The sequence below is a fragment of the Marmota monax genome, unplaced genomic scaffold (genome assembly GCF_021218885.2).
Source record: "Marmota monax isolate L192 unplaced genomic scaffold, Marmota_monax_Labrador192_F-V1.1 WCK01_AAM20220418_F8-fsc00061, whole genome shotgun sequence".
Lineage (NCBI taxonomy): Eukaryota > Metazoa > Chordata > Mammalia > Rodentia > Sciuridae > Marmota > Marmota monax.
The window spans coordinates 19,652,674-19,674,874 of record NW_026695230.1 but is presented as its reverse complement, the minus strand read 5'-3'; the positions used below and the strand labels follow the sequence as shown (position 1 = coordinate 19,674,874).

Genomic DNA, 22,201 nt, shown 5'->3' with positions numbered 1-22,201 from the left:
GAGAGGTCTCCACTTGCTAGATACAAATATATACCCCAAAGCCATGCCCCTACTTTTTCCAGCCACACCCCTCCTGCTTCCAGTACCACTCAGTTAATCCCATCAGGGATCAATTCACAAATCAGGTTAAGGCTCTCATAACCCCATCATTTCTCCTCCAAACCTTGCATTGTTCCATATATGAGCCTTTTGGGGACACCTCACATCCACACCATAACACTTGGTGATTCACTCAACAGCCACAATAGTGTGTAATTTTTCTAATGTTCCACACCCTAGGAAATACCCCCACTAGGCACCTAATCATTTAATCCAAATCCCAGGAGTCATTCTGTGATCTTCCATTTCTTTCTCATCTCATATTCAATTGGCTCATTTGTTCATTACTGTACTCAACAAAATTAATCAAAACCTATAATCATTTTGTCCAGGCACTTACTAATATTTACGTATATTTATGTCTACATTTAGACTGATACACAGGTAGACAGACAGATGATAGTTTCCTTTCCACAAGGAATCCAAGATGGCTATCATTTTTCCACTTTCTGATGAGAAAACAGAGATCCAAAGAGGCTAGAGAAGCTTCCTTAAACTTATAATATCATGATGAGGATTAAATGAGATTTTGCATGTAAAGCCTTTAGAAAGGCTGTCATATAGTCATGACTTAATATGTTTGTTATTATTAATATTAGGTCAGATTGCCTCCTAATAAGAGGAGATAAGACACTGCCTTTGACTTCATGGTGTCTACAGTTTTCCAGAGATATAGATTCATCAAGGAAATATCCAAACAGTATGCTATGACAAAGTCCAGAGGGGGCTGACGTAGTAAGAATTCTAGAGAAAACAGTGTGGTGATATATACCTGTAATCCCAGCAACTCAAGAGACTGAGGCAGGAGGATCATAAGTTCAAGACTAGCCTCAGGAACTTAGCAAGGCCCTAAGCAACTTAGCAAGACCCTATTAAAAAAAAAAAAAACTCTTTTAAAAAAGGGCTAGGGATGTGGCTTAGGTTCAATCTCTAGTACAAAAAAAAAAAAAAAAGAAAAATTAAGAAAGAAAGTACAGTGCCCCCAGAATGGTACTGATGTTGAAGCTTAAAGGCTAGATAAGATTTGGCCAGATGTAGAGAGAGGTGGGAAGGAAAAATGTTCCCAGGCTAAAGTAACAGCTTGTGTAAAACCCTAGAGGCAAGAGAACACATGTCAATTTTGGAGGACCTGAAAATTGGAGTGGCTGGAGAGTAGTATGTTGGGAGAGTTAAAAAGATGAGATTGGAAAAATGAGTAGGTCAAGGTGGTCAAGGTGGCATTGTCAATCAAACAAAGGGAGAGGACACCCCTCATAGGAAGGGACATTTCAGAGGGAGGGGGACGTGTGTTAAAGAACATTATGATGATGAGATTCAGTTTTTAGAAAACCAGTCAGGCTGCAGTGTGGGGAATGAATTAGGGGAGAGAAATAAAAGACCATTCAGGAATCTTGTGCAGGTCAGGAGAGAGATCCTGAATGTGAGTGATGGATGTTTGGGATGGAAGTGGACATGAGAGAAATGTTGGAGGTGTAATTGTAAAAGACCTCAAAGAGCCTGGGTTTAGGAGAATAGAGGTAACAATCAGAATTCTTCCTTGAGAAATCTGAGCATATTTTGCCACAGTTCTCTGAGAACAAGAATGCAAGGAGAGGTAAGATTGCAGAAGAGCAGAGGCATAACCAATACATTCATTTTGGGGGCATGAGGAATCTGAGGGGCCTGTAAAACATCCAAGGAGAGGTTTCCACTATGCAGATGGGTACACAGTGTAGGACTTGGCAGTAATATAGCTAAAGAGGAATTTGACAGTATTTAGAATATAATAGAAGCCATGAAATTAGGGATTTAGGAAGAATTTGTCTAAAAGAGAAATTTATCTTCTGTGACAACTGCTGCTAAGGGGTCAAATAAGATAAATAGCATAGCATAATAGTTACATGATCAGACTTTAGAATCAGATTTTCTTAGCCTGTATGGTAAACAAGTTGCAAGGAAAGCAACCACCTACAGGGGGCTGCATTACCAGATGCCAAGCAGTAAGTGACAGACCAAGATCTCAGACTCATTCTGTGCCTACTCAGAGTTCAGTTTTGTTATCCTACCATGCCCATGGGGTCTCCCCCTGGCATGTTCCCACACAGCCCAGAATCTGGAGCTACAGGGCCTGATCTCTGTTCACAGAGCCTCATCAAATTTCGGCAGCAGCTAGAGCAAAGCAAGCTCCTGTACAAGCGGCAGATAGCAGAGTGTCGTCATCAGGAGCACCTAATTGAGAACCTAGCCAAGCAGCGAGATTCCCTGCAGTCTCAGTATCAGGCTTTCCTGGAGAAGGTATGTTTTTCCTGCCATGTGCCCTCTACTTGTCTTTGCTTGGGAGAGGATAGCCCCTAACAGGATGCTCAGTGGAAGGGTTGGGGAGACTCATGATGGAGTCTCCAGGGGGAGGGGGCAAAGGTTATCTTGGGGAGTGCCTTTCATGAGAACTCCTAGGAGAAAATTAAAAAATATCTTGAAAGGGAAGCTCATCTCTCAAAAGCTCGCTTCAGCAAGCACCTCTCCTCATGTAGATGGGCAAGGCATTTCTGGGTCCTCTGAGTCAGCTGCAGGTGGCTGACTTTGAGGAGATAAGGAGCTATCGAGCACCACCAGAATCTGTAATCCGGGTGACTGATGCATTGTGTGAACTGTTCCACCATGAAACAGGCTGGACCAATGCCAAGCAACTTTTATGCACTGAAGATTTTTATCAGGTAGGGATAATGAAGGAGCAGACGGGAGGCACACAGGATAGACTTGGCAGGGATAGACTTTTGGGTCAAGGTCCAGAGCATCCATGTCTTCCCCTCTCCCCTGAACACACTTCCTCCCAGGAGCTGGTATTCTTCCCCAAGGAGAAGATGAAAGACTCGGAGCTGATAAAATTAGAACAAACTCTGAAGGATCCAGGCATGAGTGATGCAGCTCTGAGGGCAGTAAGCATACCCACAGCAAACCTGGCCATCTGGCTCCGGGCTATTCTGCGTTATGGACTGGCACAGCGCCGGGGTGTGCCCACGGGCCTGCTGCTGAGGCAGGTGGAGGCAACACTGGCTCGGGAGCAGGCCCGCTTAGGCCAATTCCAGTTTCAAGCCCAGGACATGCTGGAGAATATTTTGGCCCTGACTAAGAAGCTAGAGGATGCCCAGATTTCCCACAGCCATGTGGTACAGACTCTCAATCAGGCACAATGTGGCCAGTATCACAAATGGCCCATAAAGTCTACACTGCTCACACCCATGAACAAATGGTGTGCACAGCTCCAGGTAACCAACCCTCTCCCATATGTCTTCTTCCTTGTTCATATCACACCCTGCCACCCTATGCCCTAACTGCTTCCTGCCCCACCTTCCTTGCTTTCCTCCGTACCTCTCCTCGCTGGTCTAAACACCCTCTGGTCTTCCCTTCACACCAGAAGTTGAGGGGACACTGCAAGACTATGTTTGGAGATGCCCTCCTGTGTTCTGCTGCCATCACCTATTTAGGTCCCTTCCCACCTCTCCGTCGCCAAGAGCTACTGGACAAGTGGCTGGCTCTGTGTAGGGGCTATCAGGAGACCCTGGGTCCAGACGATGTGGCACAGGCACTGAAGCAGAAGCAGAAATCTGTCATCATGCCTCAAAAAAAACCCCTGTTGCCCACATGCTCTCCCTTCAGTATTCTGTCACTGCTAAGCTGTGAATCTGAACAGTATCAGTGGGACCGAGACCTGAAGCCCCAGGCAAAGTCGGCCCGCTTGGCAGGCCTGCTTCTGGGGAGCTCCACTCACTACTATAGTTGCCGTTGGCCTCTGCTGCTTGACCCCAGCAATGAGGCACTCATCTGGTTGAACCCACTGCCTCTGGAAGATAAAAGATGCTTGGCACAAGCCCCCACTAAGCGCAGAGGTAAGGCAGAGACAATAATACATGCTTCTGGGATATCTGAACTGCCCAGTTCTCTGAGCCTTATGTGATCTTCCCTGGCTAGAATATCCCAGATTTTATCAGCCTATGCTATATATATTTTTTGGTTCATATTGCGATGAAGACCAATTCATGGTCTTCCACTTCTCAGGTTTCTTTGGCACTATTAGAAACCTTGCCCTCACCCCAGAGTTTTAGTACTCAGATTTGTTCAAAAATTCTAGAAGAACATTTTTATTGATTCTGTTTAGATCAGGAATCACATCTGGGTGGCGTGTTGGAAGGGAAATTTGCTAGAAGGAAGAGGGGATGTTTTATCTCCCAGAAAATGGGGTTGGTGTGCTGCATTAGTGAGGAAAAAAATGTGAACTCTTGGAAAAAGGTTCTTTGAAGATGTCATGAGGGCTGGGTCTGTGGCTCAGCGGTAGAGCACTTGCCTAGCATGTGTGAGGCCCTGGGTTCGATCCTCAGCACCACATAAAAATAAATAATACAATAAAGGTACTGTGTTCAACTACAACTAAAAAATAAAATGAAAAAAAGATGTCATCAACTTCTGAACCTTGAAATAATATCACCCTGCTCTTTATATGAGTGGGCTCTAAATCCCATGACAAGCATCTTATAAAATACAGAAGAAAAGACATACACAAAAGAGAAGTCCATGTGAAAAGGGAGACCAAGATTGGAGTTTTTTGACCACTAGCTAAGGAAAGTCTGGAACCACCAGAGGATGGAAAGAGGCAAAGAAGTCTCCTCTTTAGAACCTTGACAGAAGTATATCCTGCTGAAACCTTGATTGCAGACTTCTGGTTTTCACAACTATGAGAAAACTAGTTTCTGTTGTTTAAGCTACCAAGTTTGTGGTAATTTGTTACCGTAGTCCCGGAAACTAATACACAGTATATCATGCAAGGTATCATCTGTCCTTCCAAGTATCATGTCAGAGTTGCTGCTGATTTTCAGAAATATGAAGAGCCAAATGTGATAGGCAGAATTTTGGCCTCTGTGACCTTTGCCTTTTGATGTTATTTCCAGGATTATGTTATGTTACATAAAAAAGAGTTTGAAGAGTTAATTAAAATTACTAATCATTTGGCATTAAGATAGAGATATTATCCCAGATTATCTAGATGAGCCCAGTATAATCAAATGAGGCCTTCAGAGCAGAAAGGAAGAAAGAAAACAGTCAGATTTGAAACACAAGAAGGATTCAATGAACTGTTGCTAGCTCAAAGATAGTGGGGGCTACAGGGCAAGTGTGAGAAATTAGAATAGTATGTGAAAGAATAGGTAGGCATGGGGCATGTATCTGAAGTCCCAGCTACTTGAGAGATTGAGGCAGGAGGATCACTTGAACCTAAGAGTTCAAAACCATCCTGGGCAACACAGCAAGATCCCATCTCAAAACAAACAAATAAACAAACAAACAAAACACCAGCCTAGAAAAGGACCTCAAGCCCCAGATGAGATGGGAAGCCCCATCTGACACTTTGATTTTAGCCCAGTATAGCTCTGTGCAGAAAATCCAGCCATGCTGTGGATTAATGGGTTGAATAGGTGAGACTGCTAACCTACAGAAGGGTAGAGAATAAACTGGTGTTATTTCAAGCTGCTAATTTTGTGGTAATCTGTTAGCAATAAAAAAAAAAAATGAATGCACTGAACTATGGATCTGGCACAGAGAACCAGTTTGGCCCAGGAATTATCTGGGCAGCATAGCAAGGGGTCAAGGGAGTTGGGAATGGTTGTTGATTAGCCAACTATCTATGTTTACCACACCACCCATGATTTAGCTAATTACACAATTTACAGACTTTCACTTACAAGTTACTACTTCCAGGTACTGATTTCCAAATTAGTGAGGATTCTTTAAGTTGTTAGTACCAGAATTATCTCAAGTTAAAAAAAGCAGGGAGCAGGGGAGGCACTGACTCTTCTAACCAACCTATAGAAAGGGCAGAAATGGAGCCAATTTCAGAGATGACTAACTCCCTCCCTTATTTTTAAAGTAATAATAATAATAAGCAACATTTATCGAGCACTTACTAGGCACCAACCTAGGTGTTTTCTATGTGTCATTGTATTTAATCTTCACGGTAATCCTATGAGGTCATTACTAATATCAATTCCATTCTGTTGATGAAGAAACTGAGTCACAGAGCTTAAACAGCTTTCCTAAAGTGTCTTACTTCCCTCATGGAATGGAGTCCTTGGATGAATAGTGCTCCACCAGAGTCCAAATCCTCCTCTCAGAAACGTTTCTGTGCATCTTTCTGTCACAGGGAAGAGTCTAATGACAAGTCAAGAGAGAGAGAATAAAAATGAGTGTGTAGAAGAAGATGATGATTGTGACGAGAGGAATAAGGCTAAAGACCAAACAGAAGAGCAGAAGGCAGAAGAAAGTGAAAATGAAGAACAGGAGAAAGAGCAAGAGCAAGGGGAGAAAGAAGAAGAAGAGAAAAAGAACAAGGCAGAGAAACACGAGTCCAGCCTAGCCTCGGAAACTCAGTCTTCACCTCGTCTCTGCTTTAATGTGCTCTCAGGTGCTGACCCAGAGTTGGGTCGTCAGCTTTTGGAGGCAGCTGCCAGTGGTAAGAACTGATGCCCACCCACCATTACCCCCTCTTATCCTCCTCTGATTCTGTGACCCCATATACCTCTCACATCTCAGTCTGACTTTAGTTCCCATCCTTCATCCCATTATGTTGAAAAATCTTAAAGGAACCCTATTTGTTGAAGGATAGCTGCTCAGGGTCAGCTCTTGTGGGTACCATGGGTGCTGGCATTGTGGGTGGGTTGTCCTTGCTTCCCCTCACAGGCCTGCCTGTGCTTCTGACCAACATGGAGCTGGGCCTATGGTGCCAAGAACTACAATGGCTGCTTCAGCGGGAGAAGCTGAGTCTACCCAAGGTGCAGCCTGGCTTCTGTCTCTATCTGAGCACTACCCTCCCACTCTGTGCCTTGGAAAAAGGTGAGACCCAGAGGGCACATTGCTAGCACAGTTTTGTGGGCACACTAGGATCCCAGGACCAGTATTTAGAGGGCTTGACTCAACCTGAGCAGACTCAGAATGTAGTAAGGAGCCATACCCCTTGTCTGCCCCCTCCTTGGCTCTGCCAAGGGTGAGGGTTTAAGCACATTCCATGTGACTCCAAGCGCTAGGTTATGAACTGCTAAAGGGGCTGAATGTCCTGGATTTGTCCCTGAACATGGAAATACTAGAAGAACAGATGCTGCATGAAATCTTGTGCAGGGAGCATCCTGAGCTTGAGGCCCGCTGGCAGGACATAAAAATCAGAGCCCTGGATGCCTGTGAAGATGTGGAGGCTGCTGAGGTGCCTGGGGGTCCAGTCTGTGGGATAGGATAAGCACTGAAGGGCCTGGGTGTAGAGGTGGAGATGAATGTAGATATTTGGGGACTGTGGGAAAGGGCCAGATCCACCTAACAAATTACTATATACAGGAGCGGTTGCTGACGATGATGCTGATGCAGAAACAAACCCCTCAGAAACCAGCTAAGTTTCTGCGGGATATGGTGAGGTCCCAGGCAGAGATATGTCAACTGCGTGCTCATTGTGAGGAGCTAGAAGGACAAAAACTGAAGGAGATGGAATTGTGGGTATCCTACCAGCATGTAGTTAGACATGGAATGGCCTTAGTGAATGCCCTAAGCCCACTGCAGAACTTGCTCCCGTTTTTCCGGATGAAACCAAAGGACTGGCTGGTGGTCACAAAGAAAGCTCTAGACAGCATGAAGCCACATGATATAAAGCATGGGGAGGACCTGGCCAGCCATCTACTGCAGATAAAAATACACCTGACCCACCAGCTGCTGGGCAGCACTGTGGCTTCACTAGGCCTGACCCAAGTACCTTTGGTGGGTACCTTGGGTGCTTTGGCTCTGCTGCATGTGACAAGGAAGGCATCAAAGCTAGAAAGCTTGGCACTCTGGCCTGGACTGGCAACCTCTGCCAGCACTGAATACAGTAAGCCAGACCCAGGTGTGGTTCGGCCAGCCTGGCTAGGGCCAAGAGCCTGGCAAGAATGTGGGATGTTGGAGCTGCTGCCTCCATTTGTTGGGCTGCGTGCATCCCTAGCAGGCCACTCCAATATTTGGCAGGAATACCTGTCACTATCATCCACAGTGCTGGGTCCTGCACCTGGGCCAGGTCCTGAGCCACTCAGCCTCATCCAGAAGCTGATCCTGTGGCGTGTGCTGCGACCTGACTGCCTGGCAGGTGCTTTAGCAGACTTCACCACCAGCCTCCTGGGGAGGCCCCTGGATGAAAATCTGGCTGCTCACACCATGCCCCTTGAACAGAGTCAGGCTACTCAGCCCATACTGATCTTATTGCCTTCGACTGGCCACCCCACAGCCATCCTGCATCCTCTGACTGTCATCCAGAAATTGGCTGCTGAGCATGAACAGGTTTGGACCTAGTCTTTTGGTCACAGAGTAACTGGGCCTCTGGGGGCTGGGAGAAGGTGTGGATGCCCTCTTTCAGCATTCTCATGGATCTTTCTATATTACTGAGGTACTTTTTGGATCATTGTGGTATTACTTTGAGTCTCTTGGGTTGCCTTGGGATTGCTTTGAGTCACTCTTCTGTCTCTATTTGTCTCCAGGGGCAGAAACACCTGCAAGTGATAGCCCTGGGCTCTGAAGTTTGGGACCCAGTCTCAATTGTGGTCAACACTCTATGCCAAGCCATGTTGGAGGGGTACTGGCTGGTGCTGGATAACTGTCATCTGGTGCCCCACTGGCCAAGAGAGCTGATCCAACTCTTGCTGCAGCTGATAGGCAGAGCCAAAGGTGAGTTTGTTGCCTAGAAATGGCTTTCAGGACCACACCCTAACTTGGGCTACAACTTGAACTCTCAAGTTCACTGTCAAATTTCCTAGGTCCAGGCCTGTGCTCTTGGCCATGTGTCTGACTCCTGATTCCTCAGTCTCTAATCTGATCCCTAGACTTGTGTCTGATCCAATACCTAATGACTGATCTCAATCCCTTATCTAACTCTAGTAGTTTCAGAGATGGAATTGGAACTGCTTTCAACCCAACCTGAAAGAAGGAATGTGGTTACTGTCCACAAAGATTTCCGTCTTTGGCTTATTGTTTCTGCAGAGGCTACTGCTTCCTTGCCAGGTAAGGAGTATCCCCCAACGGTCTCAAATCAGAAAGGGGAGGGCAATTCTGCTGTGTTGACTCAGCACTCTTCTTCCTCTCCAGCTGTGCTGACTCAACACTGCATGCCTGTTTTCTGGGACCAGTCCCTGGAATTGGGCCGCATCTTGATTGACAGTATGGAGTTAGCACAGCAAGGACTCTACATGCAACCTTTTGACCAGGCACTATCTCTGCTCCTCCTACATGGCCTCCTGCTACACCGACAGCTCTATGGAATGAAGTTGCAGGCACACAGGGGGCTCTGGTGAGGGACTCACTTATGCTGTTGAGTCAGTCACTCAGAAAACACTGAGTATCTTCTACACACTAGGTTGAGTAAAACTAATTCATCTTCCAAAGAGTGAAGGAAAGAGGAATTCTAGGAAGGCTTCTCTGAGGACTTTTAGGATCTCACTTTAAATTGAACCTTAAAAGTTGAGGCAAATCAGAGCCTTTCTGAACAGAGGGAACTAAGTTCAACAGAAGGGTGATTTCAGTATAGTTGAGGTGAACCTGCTGGATATTGAGTAGGGAGAGGCCAGGCTCATCACAAAGGACCTTTAAGACCATAGCAAAGGGATCTGATGTTATCCCAAGAATAGTGAGAAGCCACTGAAGGTATTAAAGTAGAAGAAAGAATGTGATCATGTTTGTCTGTTGGAAAGACCACTGGTTGCAGTGTGGAAAGTGAAACAGAGGAGGTGGTATTAGAAGCAAACAGAATAGTTTTGGGAGGTTCTAATAGTCTCCAGGGAAAAATCATAGTATGGCTTGTAGGGACTAGGGTGGTAGTCACCGTAGAAATAGAGAATAAATTGGGGCTGAGGAAGAAGGAGTCAGGAATGAATTCCAGATTTCTGACTTAGACAGTTGGGCAGCTGGTGATACCTCACACTGGGATATATGATAGAAATGAGAAACACATTTCATGAGGGAATATGATGACTTTGGTTGAAAGCAAGTTGTATTCAACATGCCAAGTGATAATGACTAGTAAACCCTCATGAGCCTGGAGCTCAGAAGATAAGTTTGGGCAGGAAAAAAGACTTGAGGCTCTGCAGCATATTGGTGATATTTGAAATCTGACTTCCTGTTCCCCTCCTTCAGGAGTCCAGTGACTCTGATAAAGGCCCTTAAGACCCAAGAGCAGTTGTGGACCAGTCTCAGCAATCCCAGTACTGCCATGCAAGAGCTCACTGGTGAGACCCTTCCTGTCCTCCATGCAGCCATCTGCCACCAGGAGAGCCTGGAAAAGGGTGGGGGTGGGAGTTTTGAGACTGGGACCTAATTTACAACTTTGGTTTGGGGAAGGGTTGTGGGAACTGGAAGGGCTGGAACTAAGGGTTCCATTTTCAGCTTCAGTTTTCTATGGGGGACCTCTGAGGGACACTAAGGACAGAGAGGTCTTAATTAGCCTCACAGAAGCCTGCCTGAGCTTCAGCAGCAAGAATTGGGTCCAACCACACATACCTCAGTATCTGCTGGCCACTGTGATGCCCAGCTCAGGTAAGCTCTAGTCAATAAATATCTGTTTGGGGGCCAGAAATAGTGCAGTGAAATGCCATCCCCACAGGAATGTGGATGGTGGTGCCAGTAGATACACAAAGGGGCAAAATTCACATAGTTATAGGGATGATAGCATAAGGGATCAAAGGAAGGCCTACTTCCTTGGGAGTGGGGTGTGGAGTCCATCTTATTCCTTACCCCTCACTTCTATCTCCAAGAACTAGAGAAGCTAGATGCTATTGCAGAGTGCAAGGCCCAGATGCACCTACTGCTCATACCGTCGGACCCTCGGATCTGTGGATTAAGTGAGGGCCCCCAGGCATGGTTGGTGCGCCGCAAGAGTCATGCTATCCTGAGGGCCCTGCAGCATAGTTTACCCTGGTGGGTTCCTAACACTCAAGGATGCCCTTGGCGTGCAGAAAGGCGGTTGCTTCAACGCCTAGTGCAAGCCAAACGCAGGCTGGAGTCATTGCAAGCCTTACTGACCGACCACACTGGCCCAGGGAAGTCTCCCCTAAGGGCAGTGCTGGGGCGAAAGGCTCGGCCTCCAGTGGAAGGCTTCCTAGAGAATGAAGTGATGGAACTGAGTCAATTGGTGGGCATTTTACAAAATGACCTTGACTGCCTATTGGAGCAGCTAAAGGGCAAACCCCCTTGCACCTCCTACCGCTGTGCTGCGGTGGCCCAAGCTCTCTGGACTGGCCGCTTACCCCAACCTTGGCGACCCCACGCACCCGCTGGTCAGCAGCCACCCTGGCAATGGCTGCGACAGCAGTCACGTCGTGGACAGCTATTAATTCGCTACCTGGATGCAGGCAGAGATGCAGACACAGACACTAGAGTACCAGGGCGCATCTTTCATCTGTCAGCCTTTAGCCACCCACGCCGCCTGCTGCTAGCACTGCGTTGGGAGGCTGTCCTGCAGCAGCAGGTGCCCAGCTCGAATCTTTCCGGCAGCCAAGGCCCCGGTCATCTCTCACGTAAACGTCAGAAGCTGAACAACAACCCTCTGTGCCTCCGGGTACCTTAGCATCCCTTCAGTTCCCCATTCCGTCCCCTTAAAGTCCCTGATTATACCCCATCCTGTTGGTAATCTTGCCCCTCAGTAACCCTAATCATCTCTCCAATCTCACTTTACTATGACACAGCCCCCCACCCTGTCATCTTTCTAGTCTGCCTAACCAGCTCTTGGCACCCCCAGGTGGAGAATGGCCCAAATCCCAAGGTTCCACAGACAGGCCTACTACTGATTGGGCTACAGCTCCTGCATGCCGAGTGGGACCCAATAGATGGGGCTCTGCAGGACAGTTCTTCCAGCCAGCCCAGCCTTCTGCCTCCTGTCAGCGTCACTGCACAGGCTGGGTACATCAATGACCTGCCAGTCCCAGCTGGCCTGGCTGTGTACTCCTGCCCTGTGTACATGGCCGGGCCCCTTGGTTCCACTAAGCTACACAGCAGGAACATCCTGATGCACCTGCCCTTACCCACGAAACTCAGCCTTGCTACCTGTATCCAACGGAGAGTCCATGTGTGCAGCCCACCCTTGACTTGAGCCCTCCACCAAAATAAAGCTACAGTAATTACATGAATGATTTCCAGGACTTGGAAAGATAGTGATGTATACACAGAAGGTAAAATGTTACACACTGAGAGAAAAATACAGTGTGTACAATTGAAGCTATGGAGGAGGCATTGTGTGGCAATAGGGGAGAGGAGAGTGGTAGGCACACTCTGAAGAGAGAGGCCAGGTGATAGTCATGTATCTGAGGAGTTAGACAAATCTGGCAACTGCTAAAACACAGAACCCTTGTCTGGGTAGCTCTCTGCTGTGGTCTCAGCTAAATTCCCAAGGGATATTTTTGAAGGGAGAATATTAAAACTCAAAATCCTTTTTAATGGCATTTAGTGGTATTATTGGGAATGCCCCAGTCCTACCCTACCATCCACACCACATCACCCACAAAGGATTCTCTGAGTGAATTATACACATGAAAAACAAAAGCCAAATAAAATACAAGACCCTATGTTCATTTAACAATTATTTATTGAGCACTCTTTCATACCAAGTGTTGTTCTGGGTGCAGATGAGGTGGTTCTATTGTAGGGCAACAGGCAATAAAAGGTAGACATATAAACAAGAACAAAAAAATGTTTTTGCAGTACTGGGGGTTGAACCCAGGGACGCTCTACCACTGAGCTACATCCCCAGGCTTGTTTATTTTTATTTTTTTGGTACAAGGAATTGAATCCTGGGGTACTTAACTGTGGAGCCATATCTCCAGCTCTTTTTTATATTTTATTTAGAGATAGGGTCTCACTAAGTTGCTTAAGGCCTTGCTAAGTTGCTGAGGCTAGCTTTGAACTTGTAATCCTCCTGCCTCAGCCTCCCAAACCACTGGGATTAATGGTGTGTGCCACCACACCTGGCTCCCAGCCTTTTTTATTTTGAGTCAAGGTTTCTCTAAATAGCCCCAGCTTGCCTTGAACTTGTTAGCCTCCTGAGTTACTGGAATTACAATTATGTGTCCCCATGCCCAGCATATAAAGAAAACCAAATAGGTTGATGTGCTATAGAATGACTAGAAGGGAATAGTTAATACAGTTTGAGTGGACAGAAAAGGTTCCTGAATATTTGAGCATGAGTTACTTGGAAGATTTAGAAGGAATATTCAGATAACACCCTCAATAGATGCAAAAGACTTGAGGTAGCAACAACTTTGGAGTGTCTAAGGAACTGAACATAAAGCTACAGCATGGTAAGGAGTAAAGTGATCTAAAGTTATGAAAAGGCATAGAAAGGGGTAGATCACATGGTCATGGAAATGAGCTTGTATTTTTTCAAAAGCACAATGAAAATCTATTGGAAAGTAGTATGTAGGAGACGACACCTAATTTGCATTTTTCAAGTCAGTCTGGCTGTTCTACGGTGGACTGATGGTAGAAAAGCCAGAGTATCAAGAGGAAGATCTATTTGGGTCCAGTTGAGATAATTCAGGGAAGGGATGATGAAGCGTGGACTAGGATAAAGCGGAGATGGGAGAATTAACAGATTTAAGACATATTCTGGCCAGGTGTGGGTGGTGGCATATACTTGTAATTCTAGTGACTCTGGAGGCTGAGGTAGGATAATTCTAGTGACTCTGGAGGCTGAGGTAGGAGGATTGCAAGTTGGAGGCCAACCTCAGCAATTTACCAAGACCCTGTCTCAAAAAATAAGGGCTGGGGATGTAGGCCAGCAGTAAAGCATCCCTGGGTTCAATTTCCACTACCAAAACCCAACAAAACTCTGAAGGAAATCTGTAGGACTGATGGATCAGATGCAGATAGTAAAGGGAGAGGAAGAATCTGGGATGACTCCCAGATTTGAGGTAAACAAGCAACTGGGTTGATCATGGTATTATTAGCCAAGATAGAAAATTTGACTGAGCAAGAAGTTGGAGGTAAGGAATCAAGAGTCCAACATCTTTGATCAGTATTAGTTGTGTGATTGCATGCTATCCCAGGGCAAGCCTGTCTGGTAAGCCTTACGTTAGAGTATGGCAGAGCTAAAGGCTTACATGACTTTTTCTCCTTGAACCCAGACACCAAAATTTAATAGGTGCAACTTAGCTTCCTCAATTCATGGCTAGGTTTCAACTCCAGGGTGGGAGGAAATGCAAGCATAAGTACAAACAGAGTATCTCACAGTTGATTGAGGTGCAAGTAATGTCCTTTAATAAACCATGGGCAGAGAGGCAAATGCTCCCACTTTTTTTCAGAAACCCATTTCCTATAACCTGGTTAAGGAGGGTCATGGCCACTCCATTGGGAGAGCAGATTAGCAGAGTTCTAAAAAGACCCTTTGGATAAATGAGCCCTCTATGTTTACCATCACTACTATTTATCCTTCAGTAAAGGCAGGAAACAACAGTGAGACACCTGTAAAGCCATCTGAAATTGGTCAGTATAGAATATTTTATACAAATACACAACATTCTCTAGATGGAAATTCCTTCTTGAATTATACCCAGCTAAGTCAATAAATTTTGCCAGTTAAAGATAAAATGAGTACAGTATGGAAGTGTAGCCCAAATATAATGGGTGTCATGTAAAAATGTTCCAGATTTGACAATTTCACTATTAAATTTTGCTAGATAATTTAAAATCCTATTAGGAAGTTAAAGTCCCAAACAATGAAAGGAATAAGTAAGACACTTGACAAAAGGAAGAAAACGTGTCTCCTCTTATCCTGATGGACAGGGGCATATAGAGTGGAAACAAGGATGAAGGAAAATGTCAAAATCAACCTGATCTGAGATTTCAAAGGGAAAGAAGCAGCAGATAAACTGAGTTAACAACTGAACAGAGGCTTTTGCATTTTCCCGACTGGGACTCTTGAAGGAAACTGTTCTGCAGCATGGGCCCACTATAGCTAGCCCCAAGAGCATTAAGAGGCAGAGTGGCAGGACCACTATATGGTAAGAATACTGAACAGAAAGCCTTTTGCCCTGTAGAAGTAGGAGGCATAGAATCATAGGGTCTATAGTACCAAAGAGAGTTGTTAAGAGAAGTATATGATTTACCTTCCAAGTATTTGGAGATTTTCTATAATTTGATTTCATTATGATCAGAGAACACGCTCTATTTGATTTCAATTCTTTTAAAACCATTAAGATTGGTTTTGTGGGCCATGATATAATCTATCCCGGTAGATATTCCATAGTATTTGGAAAGAATGATGTTGTGTTGCTTCGAGGTTTTTAAAAATGATGATTAGATCTTGTGGGTTGGTGATGGTGTTTAGTTCTTCTATATACTTGCTGGTTTTCTAGTTGTTTTATCAATTGTTGACAGAGGGGTGCTAAAGTCTTCAACTATAATTGTGGGTTTATATACTTCTTTGAGTTTTTTAAGTTTTGTTTCACATTGTACACTCTGTTGTTTGGTATACACAATTTAAGATTACTGTCTTCTTGGTGGATTGACCCTTTTATTGTTATAAAAATGTCCCTCTTTGTCTCTCACAAATTTCTTTCCTCTTAAGTCTATCTGATATTAATAGAGCCACTTTTGCTTTCCTTTGATTGGTTGCATATTTTTCAGTCTCCTATTTTAATTTTTTATTTGTTTTTTAGTTAACATGACAGTAGAATGTATTTTGACATATCAGACATACATGGAGTATAACTATCCATTTTTATGGTTGAACATGATGGGGAGTCATGTATTCATATATGAACATAGGAAAGCTATGCCTGATTCATTTTACTGTTTTTCCTATTTCCATCCCCCCACCCTTCCCTTCATTCCCCTTTGTCTAATCCAGCATCCATTCTTCCCCGCCCCTCCACTTATTGTGAGTTAGCATCCTCATATCAGAGAGAACATTCGGCCTTAGTTTTGGGGAATTGGCTTATTTTACTTAGGATGATAGTGTCTGGTTCCACCCATTTACCAGCAAATGCCATAATTTCATTCTTTTTTATGACTAATATTACATTGTGCCTATGTACCACATTTTCTTTATGCATTCATCTGTTGAAGGGCATCTAGGTTGGTTCCATAGTTTAGCTATTGTGAACTGAGCTGCTATTAACATTGATGTGGCTGCATCATTGTAATATGCTTATTTAAAATTCTTTGGGTATATACTAGGAGTGGGGTAACTGGGTCAAATGGTGGTTCCATTCCAAATTTTCTGAAGAATCTCCATACTGCTTTCCAGACTGGTTGCACTAATTTGCAGTTCTACCAATAATGTATGAGTGTACCTTTTTTTTGTTACATCCTCACCAAAACTTATTGTTACTTGTATTCTTGATAATTGTCATTCTGACTAGAGTGAGATGAAATCTCAATGTAGTTTTAATTTGCACGTCTCCGATTTCTAGAGATGTTGAACATTTTTTCATAGATTTGTTGATGGATCATATTTCTTCTGAGAAGTGTCTGTTTAGTTCCTTTGCCTATTTATTGATTGGTGTTTTAGTCAGCTTTTTTTACTGCTGTGACTACAAGACCCAACCAGAGCAACTGCAGAGGAGGAAAAATTTATTTGAGGGTTCACATTTTCAGAGGTCTCAAGCCACAGACAGCAGGCTCCATTCCTTGGAGCATGAGATGAGGCAGAACATCATGGAGAAAGAGTGTCATGGAAAGAAGCAGCTTACATGATGATCAGCAAGGGGAGGGGGGAGAGAGAGAGAGAAACATCTCCACTAGCCAGATACAAATATATACCCCAAAGCCCTAACTCTTCCAACCACACCCCACCTGGCTTCAGCCAGCGCTCAATTAATCCCATCAGGTGATTAATTCGATGATTGCATTAAGGCTCTTGTAACCCAATCATTTCTTCTCTGAACCTTCTTGCATTGTCTCACACATGAGTTTTTGGGGATACCTCACATTCAAACCGTGACAATTGGTTTATTGTTTTGGGGGTGTTTTTTGAGTTCTTTATATATCCTGGAGATTAATGCTCTGTGTGGGGTGCAGGTGGCAAAGATTTTCTCCAATCTGTATCAGCCTCTTATTTTAAATTTTTATTCAAAGTAAGTTTCTTGTAGATGTCATTGCCCATCAATGCTGTTGCTTAACTGATGTATTTAGATAATTAACATATAATGTAATTATTGAAAAGTCTTTCATTTTATTGTTTTCTGTTTATTCTCTCATTTTTTGTTTCTGTTTGCTTTTTTACTACCTTCCTGTGGATTAATTGAATACTTTTAGAATTCCATTCTGGGATATTCATAGGTTTTTTAAAATTTTTTTTAGTTGTAAATGGACACAATACCTTTATTTTATTTATTTATTTTTATGTGGGGCTGAGGATCAAATCCAGTGTCTCACATACGCAAGGTAAGTGCTCTACCACTGAGCTACAACCCCAGCCCACTATAGATAGTGTTTTTAAGTTTATATCTTTGTATAGCTTTTTAGTGTTTACTCTAAATATTACATTATATACATACACTTTAAAATGATCTACTGGTGTCATTATTTTACCAGTTCAAGTGATGTTTGAAACCTTACCTCCTTTCATTCTTCCCAGTTTAAAATGTAATTGTTTTAAGTATTTCCTCTACATACACTTAGAACCACATCAGATAGTGTTACAATTTTTCTTCAACTATTATATACATAATTCAGAAAACTCAAAAGAAAAGGGAAAATCTTTATGAGCGTCACATAATTGTGGGTGCCTAGGCTCCTCCTCCTGACTCATGATCAGAAACAAGTTGGTCAGGAAGCCTCTCTGCAGCCATGGATGACTTTTTTCTTTCTTTCTTTCTTTTTTTTTTATTATTAGCTGTTCAAAACATTACAGAGCTCTTGACATATCATATTTCATACATTTGATTCAAGCAGATTATGAACTCCCATTTTTACCCCGTATATATATTGCAGATTCACATCGGTTACACATCCACTTTTTTACATACTGCCATACTAGTGTTTGTTGTATTCTGCTGCCCTTCCTATCCTCTACTATCCCCCCTCCCCTCCCATCTTCTCTCTCTACCCCCTCTACTGTCATTCATTTATCTCTCTTGTTTTTTTTTCCCCTTTCCCCTCACTTCCTCTTATATGTAATTTTGTATAACAATGAGGGTCTCCTTCCTTTACCATGCAATTTCCTTTCTCTAGCAGATTATGCCATGGATGACTTTTAAAGATACTGTAAAGACACCCAGAGAATCAGACGGAAGCAATACATCAAATTAAATTACCCTCACTAGCTACAACATAAAATCACTGGAGAAGGTGCATATTGACAATCCAAGGTACAAAGGGAAAGAACCTAAAAGTTTTGTTTTTTTATTTTTTGTGGGGCTAGGAATTGAATCCAGGGCTTTGTGTGTGCAAGGCAAGCACTCTGCCAACTGAGCTATATCCCCAGCCCCCTGAAAGTTTTAAAGAAACATTTGCATGCCTAGCAAGACTAGGAAAACCACTACAAGAAACAAAACAAAACAAAACAAAAAAACTCCTCATGGTAACAGTTCTAAGACATGGGATTGTTTCCAGATGAGAACCCACAGGTGACTCACTCACTTGCTCAGTCCTTCTGAGACTAAGATTACTTTCATCAGCACTGAGCCAGGAGTGGAGGCTGAAGTCACCACTGCAGATGCTGAGGTCAATTATTTTAACAAATGTATTATCAGTTATTTTTTTTAAAAAATAGGAAAAGGAAAGCTAGTTATAGTTATACATATTTTTGCTTACCACACTTTCCCTTCCTTCCTGGCATTCTGAATTGTCATTTCCTTTCTGTTGGAGAGTTTCTTTTAGCCATTCCTTTTTAGTTTAGGTCTTCTGGCAACAAATTTACCTAGTTTTTCTTCATCTGAGAATATTCAAATTTCTTCTTCATTACTGAAGGACATTTTCATTTCACATAAAAGTCAGGGTTGGGAGTTCTTTTCTTTCAAACATAAAACTTGATGCCATTTTTCTATAGCCTTCATGGTTTCTGATAAGGAATGTGCTATCATTCAAATAGTTTTTCCCTTATAGGTAAGATGTAATTTTTAATTTAGCTGCTTTCAGTATTCTTTGTACTTAGTTTTCAGAAGTTTAATGGTCACATATTTTGGTATGGATTTCTAATGTTTTTACTGTTTGATGCTAACTCTGCTTTTTGTATCTACAGTTTTTGTCTCAGCTAACTTGCGGCTTTTCAGTCATTTTTGGAGTGTCTTCTTAACCTCACTCTCTTTCTCATCTCCCTCTGGGAGTTTGACAACATGTTAGAGCTTTTGTTACAGCCCTTATAGATTCCTAAGTTTCTGTGTATTTCTTTCAGTTTATTCTCTCTCTCTCTCTCTCTCTCTGTCGCTCAAATTGAGTAATTTGTATTGTTCTATCTTGTACTGATTCTTTCCTCTGTTCCCTCCATTCTGCTGTTCAGTTACCCACAGAGCTTTTAAATTTAGTCATTATTTTTCAATTTTAAAATCTCTATTTAGTTTTTCTTCTATCATTTTTTGCTGAGGCTTTTCACCTTTTTCCTGTTGCAAATGCATTCAAAATAGCTTTGGGATGTTGTTCCATGGTTGTTTAAAATGCTTGCCTGACAATGCTAACATCTTATTGCCTTAGTTTGGCAGCAATTGTCTTTTTTTCATTCAGTTTGAAATCTTCCTGGATTTTGGTATGACAAATGATTTTCAATTTAAACTTGACTTTCTTGTTTCTTTTTGAGACAGTCTTGCTACTTTTGCCCAGGCTGACTTCAAACAGTACTAAGTTCAAGCAATTCTCTTGCCTAATCCTCCTGAGCATCTGGTATGCTTCCATACCCAGCTCTGAATATTTTTGTGTTAAGCAACTATGGATTATATTTAAACCCATCTTAAGAGTTTCCTTGGATACTACTTAGCAGAAGAAAGGATTCTGTTTAGTTACTGCTAGGAGGAAGTAGATATTCAAGTTTCCAATTCAGCCTCTGTTGACACCTGTGGGAGATGACATTACTTCTGGGTGAAGATTGGAGTTCTAGCTTGGGTTCTTCACATGATCTCCACTGACATAGTGGTAGTGGTCTTGTTAGTAGTGGTCTTGTTACTTCTATCTTCCTCTGACATCATCCCATTAGAGAAAGGAAGGGGCTCCTCTTTGCTGCTGGTTAAGGATAGAAGCTACCCTGTGATCTCCACTGATACCAGTGAAATGATAGAGGGCTCATTATTGGCCAGAAGATTTCAAGGTCCAGATCCCTACTTGACCTTCTCTGACCACTACTGCAGTAGTGGATACTGAGGCACTTTACAGCCCCATATGGATGAAAGTCAAGTTTACCTTCCTCTGCTTTTCCTGGTGTAGAGAAAATGCGATCATAAATTCTTCTATGGATTGAGCTTAGCTTAAAGACATCTATATAGTGTCTCTGTGTGTGGTTTGTTTGATTTTGGTTTTGCTAGGCTGTCCTTTCCAGGTCTTTCTATAGAGAGTGCAGGCTTTGTTTGGGGTTTTTGCTTGGATTTACCTCTTGACATTTCTGCATTGCTGATTTCTTAGTTCCAAGCCTGATTTATATGAGGGGGAAAAAAGATAATCCAGAGAATATACCACAATGTCATTCTTTGTGTCCTGAGATTGCTAGGTGATCTGTCTCTCCACCTTTCAAGGGTTTTTTGTTTGTTTATTTTAAATTTTGTTTTGTTTTTGGTACTGGGGGTTGAACCCAGGACCTCACATGTGTTAGGCAAGTACTTTATCACTGATCTACAGCCCCAGCCTTTTTTTATTTTTTGAAATTGCTTGTCTTTTACTATTAAGTTGGCTGACTTAAGTAGAATAACATTCATGGTTCATTCTGATTGAAAAAAACAGAAGCTTTATTTTTCTTAGGGTCATTATCACTGTCAAGAAGAAAATCAAGGTCATAACAGATTCTTTGTAGATTGTGCTAAGAATTAATGTAGCTTAATCACACCCTTTTTACTTTCTAGGTTAATTAAGCAAAATGAAATGGTGATAAATTTTCTTTGAAACTTACAAACACATGATTTTAGAATAACTGAATACATTAACCTCAAGATAAAACCATATTCTAAAATCATTATTTTAAATTTAAAGAAATAGATCCTTACAAGATAAAAATAGCCCATAGGCTATACTGCTGTTTTTTCTTTCTTTCTTTTTTCTTTTTTTGTTTGTTTAAACAAATATGCACAATAAGGCAAATACCATGAATGTGAAAACTGATGTCTGCAATATACCACATTTAGAACTCAGGAGAGGTAATTAGACAGGAGGTAGTCATTCTAGTTAAACAATCAGATAACCTTATAACAAGTTGGTTTGCTGCATCAAAACTGTCCTTTTTTTTTTTTCTTGACAATTAGAGGTCCCAAGTTGTCTCCAGACTCTTGTTTTATGTTTTATGTGAGAAGCAACAGAGATTGGACCTCCAGCAATGACAGTACACAGTGTTATCTCCCAGCTCTTCCTTGTCAAAAGCATGTACTATCTTGGGGTTGTCTTTCTGGCTGTGAAGGTTTGCCATTGCTTTATTGTGAAGATCTTTAGCATAGACTATTTTGTAAGCTAGGTAATCAATTATAGTGGTTCCAGCTACAGGGTAACTGCTGCAATCCATTCAACTCCTGCACTGGAATGGGAAATCAGACCCTTGTTCCCAGGACATATGCATAGGACACCAATCAAAAATGCAACCCCCCAGCCTTTTTTGTTGTATTTTGAGACAGGGTTTTGCTAAGTTGCCCAGGCTGCCTCCAAGCTTCCTATTCTCTTGCCTCAGCCTTCTAAGTAGCTTGAGTTACAGGCATGCACCACCACAACCAGCTTCAGCAGTGTTTTTAAATGCGTGTTTTATATAATATACAGTATCTTCAGATATACTTAACAGGAGGAATAGGGAAAAGTTCATCTAGTCCAGAAGTCATCTCTGTCTTTGTATCTGAAGTCTAAGTGTATAGTTGTACCTTGCTTTTTAAAATAAGTTTCATAATCACTGCCTTTAATTAGAATGTTTATTTACTTTAAATTGAATGTTTTGGTTGAATTGTAGGTCTGTCATTTTGCTATT

The 22,201-nt window shown here is 42.7% G+C and overlaps 1 protein-coding gene across 1 annotated transcript in view; it reads left to right on the top strand.

Moving 5' to 3' along the window:
• Positions 1 to 14,419, top strand: part of Dnhd1 (dynein heavy chain domain 1) — a 106,845-nt gene extending 92,426 nt beyond the window's left edge. Inside the window, exons 29-43 of the mRNA XM_046437957.2 lie at positions 2,224 to 2,373; positions 2,610 to 2,792; positions 2,913 to 3,344; positions 3,494 to 3,965; positions 6,269 to 6,577; positions 6,805 to 6,957; positions 7,143 to 7,321; positions 7,450 to 8,415; positions 8,613 to 8,799; positions 9,010 to 9,132; positions 9,217 to 9,418; positions 10,261 to 10,352; positions 10,510 to 10,659; positions 10,878 to 11,680; positions 11,861 to 14,419. Coding sequence (XP_046293913.1) covers positions 2,224 to 2,373; positions 2,610 to 2,792; positions 2,913 to 3,344; positions 3,494 to 3,965; positions 6,269 to 6,577; positions 6,805 to 6,957; positions 7,143 to 7,321; positions 7,450 to 8,415; positions 8,613 to 8,799; positions 9,010 to 9,132; positions 9,217 to 9,418; positions 10,261 to 10,352; positions 10,510 to 10,659; positions 10,878 to 11,680; positions 11,861 to 12,211 — 4,752 coding nt within the window. The 3' untranslated portion in view covers positions 12,212 to 14,419. The remainder of the gene's footprint in view (positions 1 to 2,223; positions 2,374 to 2,609; positions 2,793 to 2,912; positions 3,345 to 3,493; positions 3,966 to 6,268; positions 6,578 to 6,804; positions 6,958 to 7,142; positions 7,322 to 7,449; positions 8,416 to 8,612; positions 8,800 to 9,009; positions 9,133 to 9,216; positions 9,419 to 10,260; positions 10,353 to 10,509; positions 10,660 to 10,877; positions 11,681 to 11,860) is intronic.
• Positions 14,420 to 22,201: the final 7,782 nt, after the last annotated feature.